At 39.3% G+C, this 21,811-nt stretch overlaps 1 protein-coding gene and 1 long non-coding RNA gene across 2 annotated transcripts; both read right to left on the minus strand.

Annotated features, from left to right (window-relative positions):
* Nucleotides 1-2,934: 2,934 nt before the first annotated feature.
* Nucleotides 2,935-5,714, minus strand: LOC104245550 (uncharacterized). The gene is made up of 2 exons (XR_011402696.1): nt 5,433-5,714; nt 2,935-3,201 (listed from the first exon to the last, which is right to left on the minus strand). It is a non-coding gene; the product is annotated as an uncharacterized lncRNA (long non-coding RNA).
* A 6-nt stretch (nt 5,715-5,720) lies between these two features.
* LOC138868114 (F-box protein CPR1-like) lies at nt 5,721-6,558 on the minus strand. The gene is made up of 2 exons (XM_070147503.1): nt 5,799-6,558; nt 5,721-5,764 (listed from the first exon to the last, which is right to left on the minus strand). The coding sequence occupies exons 1-2, from the start codon at nt 6,556-6,558 to the stop codon at nt 5,721-5,723; spliced, it is 804 nt and encodes a 267-aa protein (XP_070003604.1).
* Nucleotides 6,559-21,811: the final 15,253 nt, after the last annotated feature.

A 21,811-nucleotide genomic window follows, 5' to 3' on the forward strand; every position in this document is an offset into this window, starting at 1 on the left:
ATCAATGTCCATAAAGTACCCTTGAATGCGGTGGCAATGGAGAGGAGTATTCTTCAGTTTTTTCTCATATTCCCCGCCTCCCTAAAGAAGCTTCATGTGATCTTTTTTGACTGCATATTGTATCCATTTTGTTTGAGTTTCTTTTATACTTTATTGTTATATTTTTAATCAACTTGAAGTTTTCCGACAATACATAAGCCGGTGCTAAATCTGTAGCGAACTTCCCGGCTGGTTTAGGGGATATATTGACAAAGAAAACGTCGGGAGTGTATTGACAAAGAAAGAAAAAGAAGGCAGCGACAATACAAGGATACAGAGATGGACAACAAATCTGCTTATAGAGATTCTGTTGTTGATCGGTTTGAATAAATTTGCATAATGATATGATTATGAGACTTTGTACTTTGTTGTGTGGATATATAAACAATATTCCCAATTTGGCAAGATGGAATCGCTGGTATGATTCATTATTTAATTTATAGATTATTAGCTCCATCAGATATTTTAGTTCATAAAGTATACCTATGTTGGAGCAGGCATGGAGGATCATGGCTTTGCTTACTTTGAGCGGGTTAAAGAAAGATTGAAATCAATTCTTAAGTGTCTTCATATCTATAGCAGGGAGATAATTATAATACCACAACTACAGTTTCTGATATCCTTTCTCATGCTGTTAAATTGTTTTTCAATGAGCTTGGTCAAATTCATCAATTTATTTGTCTTGGTGAGATTATCAATATCCTTTAAGTAATTTATAAAAGTTCATAAAATGTGAACGGAAAATGACTATCTGCTATATTCTTCCTTTTGTTTAGCGAAGCAAGATCGATGCAACTTTGTAAGTGGTGTGTATGCAGTATGCTTCCCATTCTTCTGTTTTAAGACACAATGAATGTTCATTTTAAGAAAATAATGACGTCAAGCATCAACTATGGCTCATGCTGATAAAAAAATATTTTTTTTAGAATTTTGACGGGAATAACTATGATTTTAACCAGATTTTGAAGAAATAATATAATGACAATTACCAAAAATACATTTAACTTTATTTCTTTGGTTATAAGTATTTATTACTTTAGAACGAGAATATACGTATGCAATTATATTTGTCAAAATAAATTTTTTTGCAGTAACATGTTTCTATTCTTTGTAAGAATAAATATCTTTTTCCTTTTGGAGTTGGATAGCAGGAGAGATGATTGGACTATGGGATTCTATCAAAACAAAAAAAAAAAAAAAAAAAAAAAAATAGGGCAACAAGTATTAGAGTGTTACTCATGTATTTTCTTTTATCATGTCTAAATTTATAATTAAAAAAGTCATTTTGTAAGTTCACTAAATTCTTTTACCATCGCGCGAAGCGCGAACCATTTAACTAGTTTATTCATAAATTTACACTTTAACATATTTGAAATTTTGTGAGTAAAAATCTTTATCCTTGAAATACTCTTCAAACATGTTTTAAATATTTGATAATAACTTCAATATTGAAGATCAGTATTTATAATTAAGTTCAATATTTGCAAATACTATGATGGGCAAACTTTAACTTGTATACAGAGTCGAAGCTAAGATTTTGAATATATGAATTCTAGATATTTAGGAAATGCAGTTTTTTGAGTTCTAGATTAATGATTTATACGTATATATTAAGTGAAATTTTTAATACAAATATAAAATTCAAGCCAAAGCTACTGATTTTTGCTCAACTGTAACTAGAACGGTAGCTCCTCTTGTGGATAATTATTTTTTCATGAAAACTACCCGTGCGTTAGAGGTCAATTATTTTTTTCATCAAAACCACCCGTGTGTTAGAGGTCAAAGCTTTGACTCTTACCCGTGTGTAAATCAGAAAAGATGAAAGGAGGATGCGTTGTACCATACCTCCAATTACGTACTCATTTCAGCTATGTGCTATAGATATAAGTAAAGGCTATAGCCATCGATCTATAGTCATCAATAATACTAAAGTGTCCTGTTTTGGCCGAACTTAGAAGTTGGGAATTCATTTGGTCAGTTAAAATCCTCTGTGAAGAATAACTTTCTCTCGGGCTTGTCCCTAATCCATTATCCCTGAGCTGTGTTCTATTGCTTCTGAACTTCAGATACCAACTTGATAATATGGAGAACGCTCAAGCCAACTTTAACAATCCATTTTTGAAGAGTAAGATCAATTGAAGTGTGTGTAATACTCGCTTCATATTCGTTTTCTATGTTATATAATACCAGGATAGCATAAAAATCTCAAATTCTGATGTGATGGGGTTTGGTAAAATCATGGTCATTCACCACCAAAGCCATGGCAGGAAGCAGCATGCTGTGATAGGTGACAGACACTTCTCTTGATCTGATTTTATTCTGCAATAGTTACCTATATAGAAAACCTCAAATCTTGAATTTGCAATGAACTAGAGGCGATATGAAAGGTAACATGCATGGATGTTATTCTTTTATGTAGTACCTTGGCAAAGTACATGAAATTTTTCACTTTCCAGCATTCAGGTCATTCTAAGATTGGAGGTTGCAATTGCATGTAGCTTGTTACAATATAAAAGGCTGTTGTTTACTCATAGTAAAAAGAAACTCAATTTCTGACTTATTCTTGGATCAGAAGATTCTCTATCAGCATACTCACACTGTCAGTTAGACAAGCACTCTCCTGCCAGTTATAGCAATAAGTGGCTGTAATAGAGTTGATTGTCCAATATTTATCAAAATAAGCAATCTGTACCATTTTTTCAACCAAAAACAGAAATACGACAGGGAAGCACAATAATTTGATATGCTAATAAAACATTGCAAAGCTAAAAATTTGTTTACTGAAATTCGAACGATAATCCTTTCTTTCACAAGAGGAGAAGATTTTATGTAAAACAACCTGTTAAATGCGCGTTTATCGCTACTCAGATCATCTATTAAAGCTCAACTGAGATATGAACGATCAACGATCAAATCTCAAGTATAAGGGTTTAATCAAAAGCGACATTTTCTCCTAACATTGCTAGTATTGCCTTTGCAGACTTCAAAATATACCAAACACAAATGCATGTCTCAAGTACTACCTTTGTATACTTCATCACATTATACAAACCACTATTAGGATTAAAATATATTGAGATCCAGGCCTTTGTATACAACTCTCTTTTGATAAGGCTTTGTATACATCAGCTTAACTTCTATTCTGCTGCAGTAGATTAATTCCTGTCCAAAGCATAGACAAAGTGTAAGTTTGCTATGAAAGAAACTTATCCATACCTGGTGTTTAAACCAAACTGCATGAGTTTAGCATAGTTGACAGTAAATTGAGTTAAAATAAACACAAATTAACCACAGTTAAGTGATAAAATGTGTATAAAAGGGATATGTCATACAATCATTGATATGGTGGAAACATCGGGTGCGTGAGGTTTTTCCATTTGCTATTATGTACATCCATGAAATACCACCATGTACCCTCAATAATCCTACTCTTTAATTAATGAAACCCTTTTCCCGTTTATGGGCAGGGAGGTAAGATTCTTTAGGCCATTTGTCCATAGACTAAATTTTGTAGCATGATAGCAACTTCTGAAAAATAAGAATAATATGAAGAAAAACATCAAGTGGCTTCGGAGTGGGATGAGCTCTTTGGTGCAGTCAAACAATCTGCGCTCCCACGTACTGACTTGGATCACTCTCCAATTATCCTAGAGTATGGTCATTGGGCTAGAAATGTCTCTTATTTTAAGTTCGAAAATATGTGGTTAGAGCACCCTAATTTTGAGGAATTGGTTAGAAATTGGTGGATGCTTTTCAATATTTTGGGCAGCCCGGATTATATTTTTGCAAAGAAGCTCGAGTTATTGAAACTTCAGCTTAAAGAATGGAACAAGTCCACCTTGGTCTTTTGGAGAATAGCAAAACTTCTATACTGAGTGAAATCATGGAAATGATCAAGAAGCTGAAGAAACACCACTCTCGGATGATCTCTTACTCTCCAAAGCAAACCTACATATGGAGCTTGAGGAGATTTTCAAAATGGAAGAAATCACCTGGACACAGAAGTCTAGGTGCCTTTGGTTGAAGCAAGGGGACAACAACACTGCTTTTTCCACAAGATGGCACTCTCATAAGAGATTCAATCATATTGACAAGCTGGAGATTGGGGAGTACTTTATGAAAACGAAGAGGTCATCAAAAATGAGATTCTTAGTTTTTATGAGGCATTATACAAAGAGAATGAAAACTGGAGAACACTTTGGGAATGTGTCAATGCTCCATGCATTTACAGCGAGGAAAAGGAGTGGCTTCACAGACCTTGCCGGAAAGAGGAGATACATTGGGTCATCAAAAGTTGCGAAAGTGAAAATCGCTGGGTCCAGATTGGTTCTCAATGTGTTTCTACAAAAGGTGTTGGCTGATTCTAAAAGTTGATTTGTTGAATGCTATTAATCACTTTCATGATTGTGAATATTTTGAAAGATTAAATTCTTCTTATACAGCTCTTATCCCTAAGAAGACTGATGCAAAGGAACTAAAAGATTATAGACCTACTTGATCGGTAGTTTCTATAAGATCTTTTCCAAAACTTTGGCGAATAGGCTTAAAAATGTGCTGCCAAGTCTTGTCAGTCCTTCTCAGATGGCTTTTCTTAGTGATAGAAACATCATAGATGCAGCCTTGATCGCCAATGAATGTTCGGATTCAAGGATGAAGTTGGGAAAGCCGAGAATAGGTTAACTTAAATTGAAACAGAAGGAGTAATATATAGATTGATATGTCTTGATTCTTGAGTAAAAATGTGAGGTTGTTCATTTTAAGGGCCTTTTTTCATTGTTAGTTACTCTTATCTATGTATTGCTACTGTTGATATCAATCTTAAGAGTCTCTCCACTCTCAACAATGTGGTTAGCTTCTTAAGTAGCGATACCACCTGATATCTATCTTAAGAGTCTTTATAGTGATAGATCGTGCAATTATACAATCAATGAGGTAGAAAGCTTAAATTTGTTTCCTTTTCTAGAGCAGCCTGATCATAGTTCTACCGTCAGTACTGCTTAAAAAGGGTATCCATGGGAGTGGCGAACACTAATTTTACATGAGTTCATTGTGAGATTAACTTATGATTCAAAGAAGAGCCAAAACTTCTAAAATTAATCACATAACTTATGATTACATGTGCTCAACATTGAACTATATAAGTTTTCCTTAAAGGCCACCGGCCATTCGATGATGTTGAATTGAAACAAGTTATAATTTCAAGTTTTTCCCATTTCAAGTGATACAATCAATCACTAAATCTATCTTCGGGATGGAAGAATTACCATCACAAACACTATGAAGAAAGAATTACCCTTTGCCGATCCTTTATGGGGTTTAATTTTATTGAATAAAATGCAGGGACAAAATTAAACATACTATATAAAGAAATTGTAAAAATGCCTTTGTAATACCTGAGTACAGCATCATCTTAGAGTATTGCATCAAACAATAAAGTATCAAGACTCTCCATGAAGTATCCAGTTCTTTTCAACATAGAAGTTATTCCATCAACCATCATATCCCTCCATTGATCCTCTTTCATATTGCAGATAATCAACTTTTCTCCAATCACCTCCGATAGTACAAAATCATCATTACTCATTAAGCACAACGGTATGAAACCATTCACTGAATTTGGTCCTTTAAATCTAAACGCAGTCCAAGAATCCTCAACTCCGTACTCTCTCATTATCCAAAGCTCAACTTCGTTGCCCCCATGAGTAATATACATAAAAGACACCCTCTAAGAGCCACAAGATTATACCACCCCAAATTACCTTTACCAAAAACAGTAGGTGTTGGCACCTCCGAGAATGACTCAGAAGTTAAATCAAAAGCAACGATTATAGATGAATACTGCAGCATAGGAGCTTTCCTAGCCATCCAATGCAAAGCCCCATTTACCAAAACCCCAGAACCGTTAGCATGAGTTAAATCATGATGAGCTATATGATCATGAGGTATACACTCAAGTCTCCTCCATAGACCCATTCTCACAGAGTAGACATCGATAAAAGTACTGTCAACAGTCCATTCATATCCAATATATCGAGAAAGAGTAACAACCTTATAATCATCAGTAGCAAAATCATACCCTAGACCAGACATTGCACAGGTACCTGCTGCAGGAAGAGCCAAATGCAACTTTGGAATTCTATGGTACTTTAAAGTTGTGGGGTTAAACAGATATTTAATCTTTTGCCTATTAACCACCAAGACCAAGCCATTACATGAGCCAATAACTCTTAGCCAGTTATCTGGCAGCTCCGGAAAATTAAGCTTTTTTGAAATGGCATCAGTTCCATTTTGGTTAAAAGTGATAGTGTGAAGAGCATGAGAAACAGAGATGTAAATGAGTTTTTCTTCTTTTTTGTGGGCATGGATAATGTGGTGAGCTTTGATGAATTGTGGGTCTGAGAGAAGATTGCGCCATTGCTTTGACACGCACCTGTAATGGCCTATGAATTTCGCAGGCAGCAGGGAAAGTATGTCAAATACGATTTCTTCGGGTAGGGTTTTAGCTTTGCTCATAGCCATTGAAGGAGTGTAGGATTTTTCTTGCCTGTGACTCTAGTTTTTCTATTATTGGGAAAAAATGAAAATAAGGAATTTACCGTTTGAGTGGAAAAGTTTTTTTCAATTTGTTTCAAGTATTACGAAAATTAGAAAAAGTTTCTATCCATCAAATTTTCTCTTTCGATGTAAAAAGTTGAAGTGCAAATTGAATAAGAGTACTTGAAAGTTGAAATTGTATTTGGGTATAAATTTACTCCAAAAAGTTGTATTTTTCTTTACTTAAGACCATTATTTCACTAAAATAAGATTTCAGTATTTGTGAATAATCACTTCCAGAATGGGAGCTTTGGCGTAACTGGTAAAATTGCACAGAACTCATCCTCTTCTATTTCGAAGGGGAGCCTTGGCGTAACTGGTAAAATTACCTCCATGTGACCAGGAGGTCACACGTTCGAGCCGTGGAAACAACCTTATTGATTATGCAAGACTTATTTTTCCTAAGGAAGAAGGTCATACTTGCCCAGGTATTATGCGAACATGTGTGGAATTAATCACAACCCTTCCTCTTCTATTTCGCCTTTCTAAAGAGCAGGCTTGAATACAGAAAGAGATTCGTACTGTTTGCTGACTAAAAATTTATGATCTTTGCCTCTTTTCACAGTCAAAGTCAAAGGTGTCAAAGGTTTGTTGGTAGCAAGATCAGTGATGGGCCTAAGCGATCACGACATCTTGTTGATATTGATTGAGGAGTTTGATGAAGTTTAGCTAACTGAATCCTCGCGGACAATTGTGGGTGTGGCAAATTTCTTCAGCTATGAGAAATGGTCTACATATGCCTCTGTAGCTTAAAAATTATCACAGTTTACCCCTCCCCTAAAATACTGTATTCATTTAATCTTTTTAATTATCACTATCTTTTTAATTGATGCCTCATGATTATAATTGATTTGAATGGATCATGCTACACATCCCAACAACATTCCTACAATTAAAATAAGTTAAAAAATTAAATTCTAGATGGATATTCAAATTTGAAGTTGATGTTTTGCTGTGGTGAGACTCGAACTCCATTGAAGGAGCTTCAGGGAACAAAGTTCCACTCAAATCTGGAAAATTTTACTGTATAATGATTGGGTGAAGTTAAAAATTATTGAAAAAGCTTGTAGTAACTTGAATCTTGAATGCTCGATTGATTGTGTTTGACTAACATTGATTATGGGAATTACAACTGAAACTTACAACTGGAAATGCTAGATTTATTGGGCTGAAATTACAACTGAAACTTACTTAAATAGGGACATTACATAATGGTATCCAGAGGTAAAATGGCATAATAACATTTTATCTCTTTCTATGCAGCCAACTATACAAAATATTTAGCATCTACGAGTTTGTTATAACAGAGAAGAACGAATTTATAATGAGTAACCTAGATATGTTTACCTAGTTAAAGTCAGACTTGCAATGTTTGTACAACATAGTGTTAAGATTGGTGAAACCGATCAGAAATGGAGAAAATTGAGACTAAGGTTTGATTAATCGGGCATGTTTGCAGAGAGAAGAATCGAGATTCTTTTTTCAGAAATTGAATAAAAATATTTAAGTCTAACTATTTATACTGGGACAAAATTGGAAAATACAAAACAAGAGAAAAAAATGATTAGGTTGTATTGGCTAATAAATACAATTGGCCAAACAGCTAACTAACTATTAATAAGCCCAATTGACTACAAATCAAGTAACTCCAACACATAGCTTTCCACCATTGCAGACAGAAGTAATTCTTCAAATTTTATTTTTAAGATAAAATTGGTGTCCTAACACCACCTTGGATAATACCAAATCATAATAAAAGCTTTTGAAAAATCTAAAACACCCAACAGTAAATACAAATAATGAAGACGGATAGTAAACAACAAAAGAATTGAGCAAGCACTTCACAACTCCATTGCTAAAGCAACTGTCATTGACCACTTTTTCTCTGCAGGACATATCATTGAGTTTCTAATAATAGAGACACACATCTGTTATTGCCGTTGTTAAGTAATAGGAACTCAGCTCTTGTTACACACCATGTGAGGCCTACCATAAGGGCAGTGTCGACGGACGATCTTTTCAGCCAATTAACACTATTTTACGACCCAGCTAGTATCCCTCTTATTCTCTTGTTCATCAGTTTCGCACAAAGGGTATGATGAAGAAGTCTTTATACCGTTTTTATCAACTTCATCAAATAGAGCAACCTCTAATGCTACGTTCCTTTTGAGAATTCACATCTACTAAAAAATCAAGATTTACCCAAATTATTAGATGATGGCCTATCTAGACCATTTCACAAGTTTATGGCATATTTGAACATTTTTGTTCTAAATTTTGGATGCAGTGCAGCAAACCATTCTAATCTGTTTCACTTTCACTTTTGCAAAGCATGATTGACACTAACTATTAACGAAGAGCATATATAGATTATTTTCCATAATTCAAGGATATATTTTACCCTTTATCTCTCCAACCAAATGTTGAATTATTTTGGCAAGATATTATGATAGGGATTATTTTTCGTAATCTCTAAAACTAAATGGACAGGGTCAAGGTTTAAGCCGATGAGTAGAGGGCAAATTGGACCACCTAGCATCGAAGTGAGATGCCACCGAAGAGGACGTGGTGTTGACCAAAGTGCAGCTCTGAGTGACAAAAAAAATGTCGACAAATGGTCTCTACTAAACGGAACTCAGGGCACAAACTTGCCTCAGTCGTCGCAGAGCATAACGCTCTTGGCCAAGAGTATATTACATTGAAGTCCAAATTAGAGGTGGCTTCTAACGAGATCTCGGAAGTCCAAGATATGCTATCCTAATATAAGGCCAATGTCGAGATAGTCAAAGCCCGGAACATAACGAAGGTTGAGTATGTGAAGTGGCTATCTCAGAGGGAGGCTCTCGAAGAGATCCAAGTTTGTAGGGGGTTGACGTAGCGTCCAAGATCGAAAAGGCTAAGAGGTTTTATGTCGAGGCCAAAACGAGGTACCAGCCTAAGGGATCATATTTGTATGTTTTTCACTTTGGAGTGGTTTTCTTGTGCCTCTGTAAATAGTTTTTGATAAATATAATAAATTACCCTTTGGCTATACATTGTGTCCTTTAATTTTTCTGCATTTCCTTCTGCTTAGGACTTAGAATATATAACTTGTATCTCGGACTTAATGCATTATCGATGCCTTAGCATAAATTTTGTTATTGCTCAAATTGTTCAACTACAAAAGGCCGAATAAGGCCCAGGTCAAGTAACGACTATGAGTTGCTTTGACTTTGAAGGATCTAACAAAAAATGAAACGAAGTCAAAAAATTTATCTAGACACACTTAATATTTTTCGAAGGTGGCTCTTTCCTTGACCATAATTCTAAACTGATTGATTTGATAAGATCGTGCATAATTTTTATAGACTTAAAATGTGTAAGGACCTTACTTTTTATATTTATGAACTCAGACGTCTCTGATTTGTTTATGCATTAGGGTCGAAGCTCTAATAGCTTCAAACCTTAAGTTGGTCGTAGCCTTTCATATTAAAGCCCTGCCTCGTAGGCTTGAACCCTCGGGGTTTAGTAATCCGATCTACCCGGTCTTTTTGTCAGACGGTAGTCCTCAGTTTGGGGCGACCCGCAGGCTTAGAGGTCTTTAAATAATTGGGCACAGTCTCGTGGGATCTTATTGCTTTTGGGGTTTCATACCCCCTGATTAACGATGACCCGTGTGCTTAGAGGGTTTTGAACCCAATATTTTATTCTAAGTGGCATAATGATAATAATGCTCGTTTAAGCATGAACCGATGAAGCATAGAAGGTGAATTTCTCACTTTATTACTTCAAATGTAATGTAAATAATCAAAGATACAAAAACTATCTGCCATGGAAGGAATGAACTATCTAGGCACAATTCATTTGATTGTTTGAACCTTACAATAAATATTATTATTCAAGCTTTGGCTTGCGATATCGATAAAATCGTCTTCGAAATTTCTGAACTTAGTCATTGGTTCTTGATTCAGGGTGTGATAGTCCCCTGGTACTTGAGGCCAAATTTTGAGGGCTCGAGTACTAATGATCTGATGTGGGCAGTGCCCGGTACTTGATCGGTCCTCAAAACTAGAGTAGCACGCTTACTGTTGTCTCGTTAAAAATCTCGTCATAAAACCCACTTCGGAAAAAATCAGCCGAAGGGAAAAAGAGTGCAACACGTGATTTTAGACCTAATTCTTGGACTTGACTTCGGTTAAGTACCTGTACGGGTTAGCTCGAAAGATAATAAACCTCAAAGAAGATTAGGTATTCATACCTTAACAGTAGTACCGCTTTAAGTGTGCCACATTCTAGTTGTCTTGCAATTGTATGCTATTTTCGGATTCAAGCTGGTACAAGCCCTTTTCGGTTATACCGGTGACTCTGTATGGTCCTTCCCAATTCGGGCCTAATTCCCTGTCATTCAGGTTCTTGGTATGTAGTGTGACTTTTCTCAATACTAGGTCCCCGACTTGGAAGTGTCGAAGGTTTGCCCTTCAGTTGTAATATCTCCCCATCCGTTACTTTTGAGCTACTAATCAGACCAGCGCGGCTTCTCGTTGTTCGTCTACTAATTCAGAGTTGTAGACATGGCCTCGTTATTTGATGTTTTCGTAGCATATTGGAACCTCAAGCTCGGTTCCCCCACTTCTACTGGAATTGAAGCCTATGCACCGTATACTAGAGAAAATGTCACGACCCAAGTTCGCCCTCCGTGAACTGTCGTGACAGCACCTAGTCCCTACGACTAGGTAACCCTAACAATTGTGGAAAAAGAAACAAAATGCGGAGAAACTAATAAAAACTGAAGATAAGCAAATATAGAAGCGTTTAAGATGCCACTCGGCATATACTAATACAAGATCTCAAAAAACTGAAGAACTTCCCAAAACCCGGAATCTCATGAAATCACAAGCTAAGGATACTACATAGTTCTCTAACTCCAGAATGTCTAAAACAAAGCAAATACAGAAGGGTTGTAACTACAAGAGAGAATGGAGAGGGACTCCTTGGTCTGCAGACGCGGCAGATATACCTCGAAGTCTCTGAAGGATCATCTCGCTTCAAGGATGGTAGGGCTGAGCCGAAGAACCTGGATCTGCACATGAAAAACATGCACAGAAAGGGCATGAGTACACCACAACGGTACTCAGTAAGTGCCAAGCCTAACCTCGGTCGAGTAGTGACGAGGAAGGTCAGGGCCCTACTGATTATAATTGAAAAATGAGGTAAAACTGTATAGAATACGACAATATAATTAAATGCTAACATTATGAAGTATTACAGGATAATAAAAATAATAACAAATACAACAGAGAAAAATATCATAGAAAGAATACAGCTCAACATAGAGATAGCAACCAAGGATCTATCAGGATACCGTCCTGTAGCCCCCAAATATAAATATCTACCAAACCGGGGATCTACCAGGATACCGTCCTGTAGACCCCAAATGTAAATGTCCAGTTGATCTCCCGGGTGTCATCCCGTAGTCCAACTCATAGTGCATCGGGGATCTACCGGGATATGTAGTCCCCAAATGTAAATATACAGTACTGGAGGAATCTACCGGGTGCAGTCCCGTAGTTTCATATAACTATGCAGGGGATCTACCAGAATATCAATTCGTAGTCCCAAATAAACAAATAAGGGGGATCTACTGGAATATCAATCTGTAGTGCCAAATAAAACACACAGCAACAACACGAATAATATCCAATTCAATCCAATTTCATGCCAAAGTAAACCGGTAATTCTAACCTAGCATGTTGCACAGAATTCAGATAAAGCAGTTTGAGCAAGTACATCAATTAAGTCAACTAGACATGCTTTCCTAAGCTAACAGTAGGCTTAAATTGCAAGTAGTATAAGCAGGTAAGAAAACACAGTTATAGTTACTTAAGGAAAAACAAAATTTTCAACAATTAGCACATGTATGCACTCGCCACCTCACGTACAAGGCAATTCATATATTAACAATACCAAATCCTAAGGGGAGTTCCCCTACACAAGGTTAGGCAAGCCACTTACCTCGAACCGGCTCAAAATCAACCTGAAACCACGCTCTTGCCACGAGTACTCGGCTCCAAATGGCCCAAATCTATTCAAATCAATTGCATAATGTAAATATAACTTCAAGTAACTGATTACACTAATCAATTCTAAGCTAATACGCGAAATTAGGAAAAATGACCAAAATGTCCCCTGGCTCACCTCTCGAAATCGGGTAAAAGTTACGGATTATGAACCCTCATTCACTCATGAGTCTAACCATACCAAAATTATCTAAATCCAATGTCAAATCCCCAATCAAAACTAGAAAATTAGGTCTAAGAACTTTTCCAAATTTTCCCCCAATTTCTCACCCCAAATCCGAAATTAGATGATGAATTCACGTTTAGATTAATGGGTTATACGCAAAAAGGAGTTAGGCATCATTACCAATCGATATATCTGAAAATCCCTCAAAATCTCACTCAAATCCGAGCTCCCAAGCTCTAGTTTTGATAAAAATGGCTAAACCTTCGACATTGAAATTTTATATTCTGCCCAGGCAAATTCCTAATCGCGGTCGCGGAAACTCCCACGCGATCATGAAGAGAAACATCATTGACACCCAAATTAACTCTACGCGATCGCGGTTGATCTCACGCGATCGTCATGAGCAACTTCCAAATCCTCAGCTGCCTCACTTCTTCCTCATCACGAACGCGACGTAGCCCACGCGTTCGCGATTCAACTCCTATTATTACTACGCGTTCGCACTCCCCTTCCTGCGATTGCGTAGAACAAAATCCCCTTGCCTCATACAAGCCTTCACGATCGCGAGCCTCCTTATGCGATTGCGATGAAGAAAAGTCTGCAACAAAAACCAGCAAAAATCTGATCCTTCTCCAAGTCCAAAAATGGTCTGTTGAGCATCCGAAACACATCCGAGGCCCCTAGGACCTCAACCAAATATTCCAACCAATCTTAAAACATCATTCAAACTTGTTCCAATATTCGAAACACTCAAAACAACATCAAAACACCAATTTAACATCGGATTCAAGCCTAAGAACTCTAAAAACTCTAAAATCATGCTTTCTATCAAAAAGTCTACTAAACCTCGTCCGAATGACCTTGAATTTTGCAAGCACGTCACATTCAACACTATGGAGCTACTCCAACTTCCGAAATTCCATTCCAACTCCGATATCAAAATCTCACTATCGAACCGGGAACTTCAAAAATTTAACTTTCGACATTTCAAGGCTAAATAAGCTACGGACCTCCAAAATACAATCTGAACACGCTTCTAAGCCCAAAATCACCCAACGGAGCTAATGGGACTGACAGAATTTCATTCCGAGGCCGTCTTCACATTGCTCCAAATACGGTCCAAATTCTAAAGCTTAAGCTCTCTTTTAGGGACTAAGTGTCCTAAAACACTCCGAAACTCGAAACCAAACATCCCGGCAAATCAAAATAGTAGAAACAAATACGGGGAAAGAAATTAATAAGGGATTGGGGCGTTAATTCTTAAAACAACCATCCGGGTCGTTACAACCTCCTACACTTAAACATTCGTTCGTCCTCGAACGAGTATAGAGACATACCTGATGTAGTGAAAAGGTGAGGGTAACGGTTGCGCATATCCTACTCGGTATCCTAGGTCGCTTTCTCGACCGGCTAACCCCCCCAATGAACCTTCACTGATGCAATGTTCTTTGACCTCAGCTTTCGAACCTTCTTGTCCAATATCGCCACTAGTTCATCAATATAAGATAGATCCTTATCCAACTGGACTGAACTGAAATTCAACACATGCGATGGATCACCGTGATACTTCCGGAGCATCGAAACATGAAATACCGGATGAACTCCTACCAAGCTGGGAGGTAAGGCAAGCTCATAAGCAACCTCCCCAACACGTTGCAATATCTCAAAAGGACCAATAAACCTTGAACTCAACTTCCCTTTCTTCCCAAATATTATAACGCCCTTCATAGGCGAAACCCGAAGCAGAACCCGCTCTTAACCATATAGGAAACATCACAAACCTTCCGGTCCATGTAACTCTTCTGTCTGGACTAGGTAGTGCGGAGTCTATCCTGAATCACCTTAACCTTCTCTAAAGCATCCTGAACCAAGTCTGTTCCCAATAATCTAGCCTCGCCTGGCTCAAACCAACCCACCGGGGATCTACATCGCCTACCATATAAAGCCTCGTACGGTGCCATCTGAATACTGGACTGATAGCTGTTGTTGTAGGAAAACTATGCCAATGGAAAGAACTGATCCCAAGACCCTCCAAACTCAATCACACACGCACGGAACATATCCTCAAGAATCTGAATAATGCGCTCAGACTATCTGTCCGTTTGAGGGTGAAATGTTGTACTCAACTCTGCCCGAGTACCCAACTCATATTGTACGGTCCTCCAGAACCGTGATATGAACTGAGTACCTCTATCTGAAATGATGGAAACTGGAAACCATGCAGATGAACAATCTCCCGAATATAAATCTCTGTCAGTCGCTCCGAAGAATAGGTAGTACATACAAGAATGAAGTGTGTGGACTTGGTAAGCCGATCCACAATCACCCAAATGGCATCGAACTTTCTCAAAGTCCATGGTAGTACAACTACAAAGTCCATGGTGATCCTCTCCCACTTCCACTCCGGAATCTCTATCTACTGAAGTAACCCACCCAGTCTCTAGTGCTCATACTTCACATATTGACAAATGAGACACCGAGCTACAAACCCAACTATATCTTTCTTCATCCGCCTCTACTAATAGTGCTTCCTCAACTCCTGGTACATCTTCGTGGCACCCGGATGAATGGAATACCATGAACTATGGGCCTCCTATAGAATCAAATCCCGAAGCCCATCAACATTGGGTACACATACCTGACCCTACATCTTCAATACCCCGTCGTCACAAATAGTCACATATGTGGCATCGCCATGTAGAACCTTGTCCTTGAGGACAAGCAAATGAGGGTCATCAAATTGACGCTCCCGGATATGATCAAACAAGGAAGACCGGGAAACCACGCAAGCTAGAACCCGATTGGGCTCCGAAAGATCCAATCTCACAAACTGGTTGGCTAAGGCCTGAACATCCATCGCCATAGGCCTCTCTACTACTGGTAAATAAGCCAAACTCACCAAACTATCTGCTGATGACTCAAATCTTTGGCCACCACATTGGACTTGCCCAGGTGATACAAGATAGTGATATCATAGTCCTTCAGCAGCTCTAACCACCTCCTCTGACACAAATTAAGATCCTTCTACTTGAACAGATGCTGCAAACTCCGGTGATCAGTTAAATCTCACAAGGCATACCGTACAAATAATGATGCCAGATCTTCAAGGCATGAAAATAGCAGCTAACTCGAGATCATGGACAGGATAATTCTTCTTATGTACCTTCAACTATCGGGACGCGTAGGCAATCACCCTACCGTCCTGCATCAATACCGCTCCAAGGCTAATCCTCGGGGCATCACAATAGACAATATAAGACCCCGAACCTGTAGGCAATATCAAAACTGGGGTTGTAGTCAAAGCTGTCTTGAGCTTCTGAAAGCTCGCCTTACACTCTTCTGTCCACTGGAATGGAGCACCCTTCTGGGTTAGCCTGGTCATAGGGGCTGCAATAGATGAAAACCCCTCAACAATTTGATAGTGATAACCCGCCAAGCCAAGAAAACTGCGAATCTCTATAGCTGAGGATGATCTGGGCCAACTCTACACGGCTTCCACTTTCTTCGGATCCACCTGAATACCCTCACTCGATACCACGTGGCCTAAGAATGCCACGGAATCCAACCAAAACTCACATTTCGAGAACTTTGCATATAACTTCTTTTCCCTCAAAGTCTGAAGCACTGTCCTTAGGTGCTGCTCATGATCTTCCCTACTCCGGGAGTATACCAGAATATCATCAATAAAAACAATGACGAACGAGTCAAGATATGACTGGAACACACTGTGCATCAAATGCATGAAGGTTGTTGGGGCATTGGTCAGCCCAAATGACATAACAAGGAACTCGTAATGACCATACTGAGTTCTGAAAGCAGTCTTCGGGATATTTGGCTCCCAAATCTTCAACTGATGGTAACCTGAACGCAATCCAATCTTAGAAAACACTCGTGCACCCTGTAGCTGGTCAAACAAATCATTAATACGGGGCAAAGGATAATGGTTCTTCACTGTAACTTTGTTCAACTAGCGATAATCAATGCACATATGCATAAAACCATCCTTTTTCTTCACCAACAAGATAGGAGCACCCCAAGGTGATACACTAGGTCGAATAAAACCATTATCAAGCAATTCCTGTAACTGATCCTTCAACTCCTTCAACTCAGGAGAGGCCATGCGATACGGAGGAATAGAAATGGGCTGAGTGCCCAGCAACAGATCAATGCCAAAATCAATATCTCTATCGGGCGGCATGCCCAAAAGATCATCTGAAAACACATCATAAAAATCCCGTACTACTGGGACTAAATCAACTGTAGGGGTATCAACACTGACATCTCTCACATAAGTTAGATACGCGTCACATCCTTTCTCAACCATACGCTGAGCCTTAAGGAATGTAATAACTCTACTAGAAGTATGATCTAAGGTACCCTTCCACTCTACTCGCGGTACACCTGGCATAGCCAGCATCACAGTTTTGGTGTGACAATCAATAATAGCATAATGGGGCGACAACTAGTCCATGTCCAAGATAATATCAGAATCTACCATGATGAGTAATAATAAATATGCTCTGGTCTCAAAATCACTAAGAGCAACCACACACGATCAATAAATGCAGTCCACAATAAAAGAATCTCCCACAGGACTAGAAACATAAATAGGGGAACTCAAAGAATCCTGAGATACACCCAAATGCGGGGCAAAATAAGAAGACACATAAGAGTAGGTAGAGCTTGGATCGAATAAAACCGATGCATCTCTATGACAAACCAAGAAAATACTTGTGATGACAGAATTGGAGGCGACAACCCCGGTACGGGCAGGAAAGGCATAATATCGGGCCTGGCCTCCCCTTCTAGGGCGACCTCTACCTCCTCAACCTCCACCTCTAGCTAGCTGAGCAGATGGGGTAGCAATTGGAGCTGTAACCATAGCCTGAGAACTCTGTGGGGCACGCTGTGGATGAGAAGTCTGTGGAGGTGCACCCCTCCTAAGTCTGGGGCAATACCTCACCACATGGCGTATGTCACCATACTCAAAGCAACCTCACGGCTGATGTGGCAGTGGGAACTGTGCGGTAAGGGTACTCTAAGACCCCTAAACACCTGAAACACTGTGTGAAGCCTGAGACGAAAACTGAGCTGGCTGACCCACAAAACCTCTACCATGACGTACTCTTCCTCCAAAATAAGGACCAGTGGGTCTCTCCGATTTATGAGGTCTCCACGCTTCCCTATACTCTCTCTCCTGACCTCGTCTATCCTCTCTCTCCTGGACCCACCTGTCCTCTACTCGGCAAGAGATCTTTACCACCCGCTGAACTGGGATCACAAGCTATGTCGCCATGACACCTGGAACCTAACCAATGCGAACTCACTGCTCTGGAGTAGGGGCGGAAGAAGTCTGGGTCCCTTCCCCGATCTGTGAAGTAGTTGGTACAACTTGAATCAATCCCGCCTGAACCAATGTACCAAAAATGCTCAAGAACTGTGTTAAGGTCTCCTGAAGTGCTGGAGTAGTAGTAGCAGTAGGCGTATCAGGCGGCTGGGCTCCAGTTGGAACTGTTGGTGGCTCCTCTATAGCAGCTCGCGCGGGTGCCTTGCCTGCACCGCGTGCGCGTCCTCGGCCTCTACCCTAACCCCGAACTCTGACGCCTCTCGCAAGGGGCGCAGGTGTCTGGTCACCTTTGGTAGCACGTGTTCTCACCATCTGTAAGAGAATGGAAGACAGATGTTTAGGATTGTGATGTCAAAAATCTTGCACGACAACGAAATCAAATGAAGTGGAATTTTTCTAACGGTTGCATAGCCTTTCGTAGATAAGTACAGACGTCTCTGTACCGATCCGCGAGACTCTAATAAACTGGCTTGTGATTCATGACTCCTATGAACCTAGAGCTCTGATACCAACTTGTCACGACCCAAGTTCGCCCTCCGTGAACTGTCGTGACAGCACCTAGTCCCTACGACTAGGTAAGCCTAACAATTGCGAAAAAAGAAACAAAATGAGGAGAAACTAATAAAAACTGAAGATAAGCAAATATAGAAGCGTTTAAGATGTTGCTCGGTATATACTAATACAAGATTTCAAAAAACTGAACAACTTCCCAAAACCCGAAATCTCATGAAATCACAAGCTAAGGATACTACATAGTGCTCTAACTCTAGAATGTCTAAAACAAAGTAAATACAGAAGGGTTGTAACAACAAGAGAGAATGGAGAGGGACTCCTCGGTCTGCGGATGCGGTAGATATACCTCGAAGTCTCTGAAGAATCGCCTTGCCTCAAGGATGGTAGGGATGAGCCGAAGAACTTGGATCTACACATGAAAAACATGCGCAGAAACGGCATGAGTACACCACAGTGGTACTCAGTAAGTTCCAAGCCTAACCTCGATCGAGTAGTGACGAGGAAGGTCAAGGCCCTACTGATTATAGCTGAAAAAATGAGGTAAAACAGTATAGAATACGACAGTATAATTAAATGCTAATAGTATGAAGTAACACATGATAATAAGAATAACAACAAATACAACAGAGAAAAACATCACAAAAAGAATACAGCTCAACACAGAAATAGCAACCGGGGATCTATCAGGAAACCATATTGTAGCCCCCAAATATAAATATCCAGCAAATCGGGGATCTACCAGGATATTGTCCTGTAGCCCCCAAATGTAAATGTCCAGTGGATCTCCGGGGTGTCGTCCCCTAGTCCAACTCATAGTGCACCGGGGATCTATCAGAATCCCGACCCGTAGTCCCCAAATATAAATACCTAGTATTGGTGGAATCTACCAAGTGCAGTCCCGTAGTTCCACATAACTGTGCAGGGGGATCTACTGGAATATCAATCCATAGCCCCAAATAAACAAACAAGGGGGATCTATCGGAATATCAATCTATAGTCCCAACTAAAACACATAGTAACAACAAGAATAATATCCAATTCAATCCAATTTCATGCCAAAGTAAACAGGTAATTCTAACCTAGCATGCTGCATAGAATTCAGATAAAGCAATTTGAGCAAGTACATCAACTAATTCAACTAGACATGCTTTCCTAAGCTAACAGTAGGCTTAAATTGCAAGTAGTATAAGCAGGCAAGAAACACAGTTATAGTGACTTAAGGAAAAATAGGATTTTCAACAATTAGCACATGTACGCACTCGTCACCTCACGTACAAGGCAGTTCATATATCAACAATACCAAATCCTAAGGGGAGTTCCCCCACACAAGGTTAGGCAAGCAACTTACCTCGAACCGACTCAAAATCAACCCGAAACCACGCTCTTGCCACGAGTACTCGACTCCAAATGACTCAAATCTATTCAAATCAATTGCATAATGTAAATATAACTTCAAGTAACTGATTCCACTAATCAATTTTAAGCTAATATGCAAAATTAGGAAAAATAACCAAAACGTCCCCGTGCCCACATCTCGGAATCGGGTAAAAGTTACGGATTATGATCCATCATTCGCTCATGAGTCTAACCATACCAAAATTATCCAAATCCAATGTCAAATCCCCAATCAAAACTAGAAAATTAGGTCTAAGAACTTTTCCAAATTTTCCCCCAATTTCTCACCCCAAATCCAAAATTAGATGATGAATTCATGTTTAGATTAATAAGTTATAAGCAAAAAAGAGTTAGGAATCATTTCCCAATCGATATCCCTGAAAACCCCTCAAATCTCGCTCAAATCCAAGCTCTCAAGCTCTAGTTTTGATAACAATGGCTAAACCCTCGACTTTGAAATTTTATATTCTGCCCAGGTAAATCCTTAATCGCGATCGCGGAAACTCCCACGCGATCGCGAAGAGAAGCATCACTGACCCCCAAATTAATTCTACGCAATCGGGGTTGACCTCATGCGATCGTGAAGAGCAACTTCCAAATCTTCAGCTGCCTCACTTCTTCCTCTTCGCGAACGCGACGTAGCCCACGCGTTCGCGATTCAACCCCAGCTATTACTACGCGTTCGCACTCCCCTTCCCGAGATCGCATAGAAAAACATCCCCCCTGACTCATCCAAGCCTTTGCGATCGCGAGCCTCCTCACACGATCGTGATGAAGAAAAGTTTGCAATAAAAACCAGCAAAAATCTGATCCTTCTCCAAGTCAAAAAATGGTCCGTTGAGCATCCGAAACACACTCGAGGCCCCCGGGACCTCAACCAAACATGCCAACCAATCCTTAAACATCATTTTAACTTGTTCCAACCTTGGGAATGCTCAAAACAACATCAAAACACCAATTTAACATCGGATTCAAGCCCACGAACTCCAACAACTCTCAAATTGCCCTTTCGATCAAAATGTGTATCAAACCTCGTCCGAATGACCTGAAATTTTGCAAGAACGTCACATTCAACACTGCGGAGCTACTCCAACTTCCAGAATTCCATTCCAACCCCGATATCAAAATCTCACTATCGAACCGAAAACTTTAAAAATTCAACTTTTGGCATTTCAAGCCTAAATAAACTACAGGCCTCCAAAATACAATCCAAACACGCCCCTAAGCCCAAAATCACCCAACGGAGCTAACATGATTGATGGAATTCCATTCCGAGGTTGTCTTCCCACTGCTCCGACTATGGTCCAAATTCTAAAGCTTAAGCTCTCTTTAAGGGACTAAGTGTCCCAAAACACTCTGAAACTCAAAACCAAACATCCCGGCAAATCAAAATAGCTGAAACAAACATGGGAAAAGAAGTTAATAAGGTATTTGGGCATTAATTCTTAAAACAACCGGCCGGGTCGTTACAGAAAATAGTGTCTCACTGATGCTCGACCTCGAGGTTGTTTGATATGCTCATAGGACCTCAGGCAAAATTTCCTTCCACCTTTGTTTTGAATCGTCTAATCTTTTCTTCAGGTTCTATAGTATGGGCTTGTTTTTCGACTTTGCTTGACCGTTCACGCTCGAGTTATAAGGGGTCGATAAAACCTTTTTGATTTTGTTATCTTCAAAGAACTTATTGACCTTGTTGCCGAT

Source organism: Nicotiana sylvestris, chromosome 1 (assembly GCF_000393655.2).
Source record: "Nicotiana sylvestris chromosome 1, ASM39365v2, whole genome shotgun sequence".
Classification (NCBI taxonomy): domain Eukaryota; kingdom Viridiplantae; phylum Streptophyta; class Magnoliopsida; order Solanales; family Solanaceae; genus Nicotiana; species Nicotiana sylvestris.

Bases quoted from the DNA above. Each gene is read 5' to 3' on its own strand.
- LOC138868114 (XM_070147503.1), bottom strand. From the start codon at position 6,558: ATGGCTATGAGCAAAGCTAAAACCCTACCCGAAGAAATCGTATTTGAC. The intron at 5,765-5,798 runs GTAATTTGGGGT...TGTGGCTCTTAG, and splicing joins ACCTACTGTTTTTGGTAAAG to AGGGTGTCTTTTATGTATAT.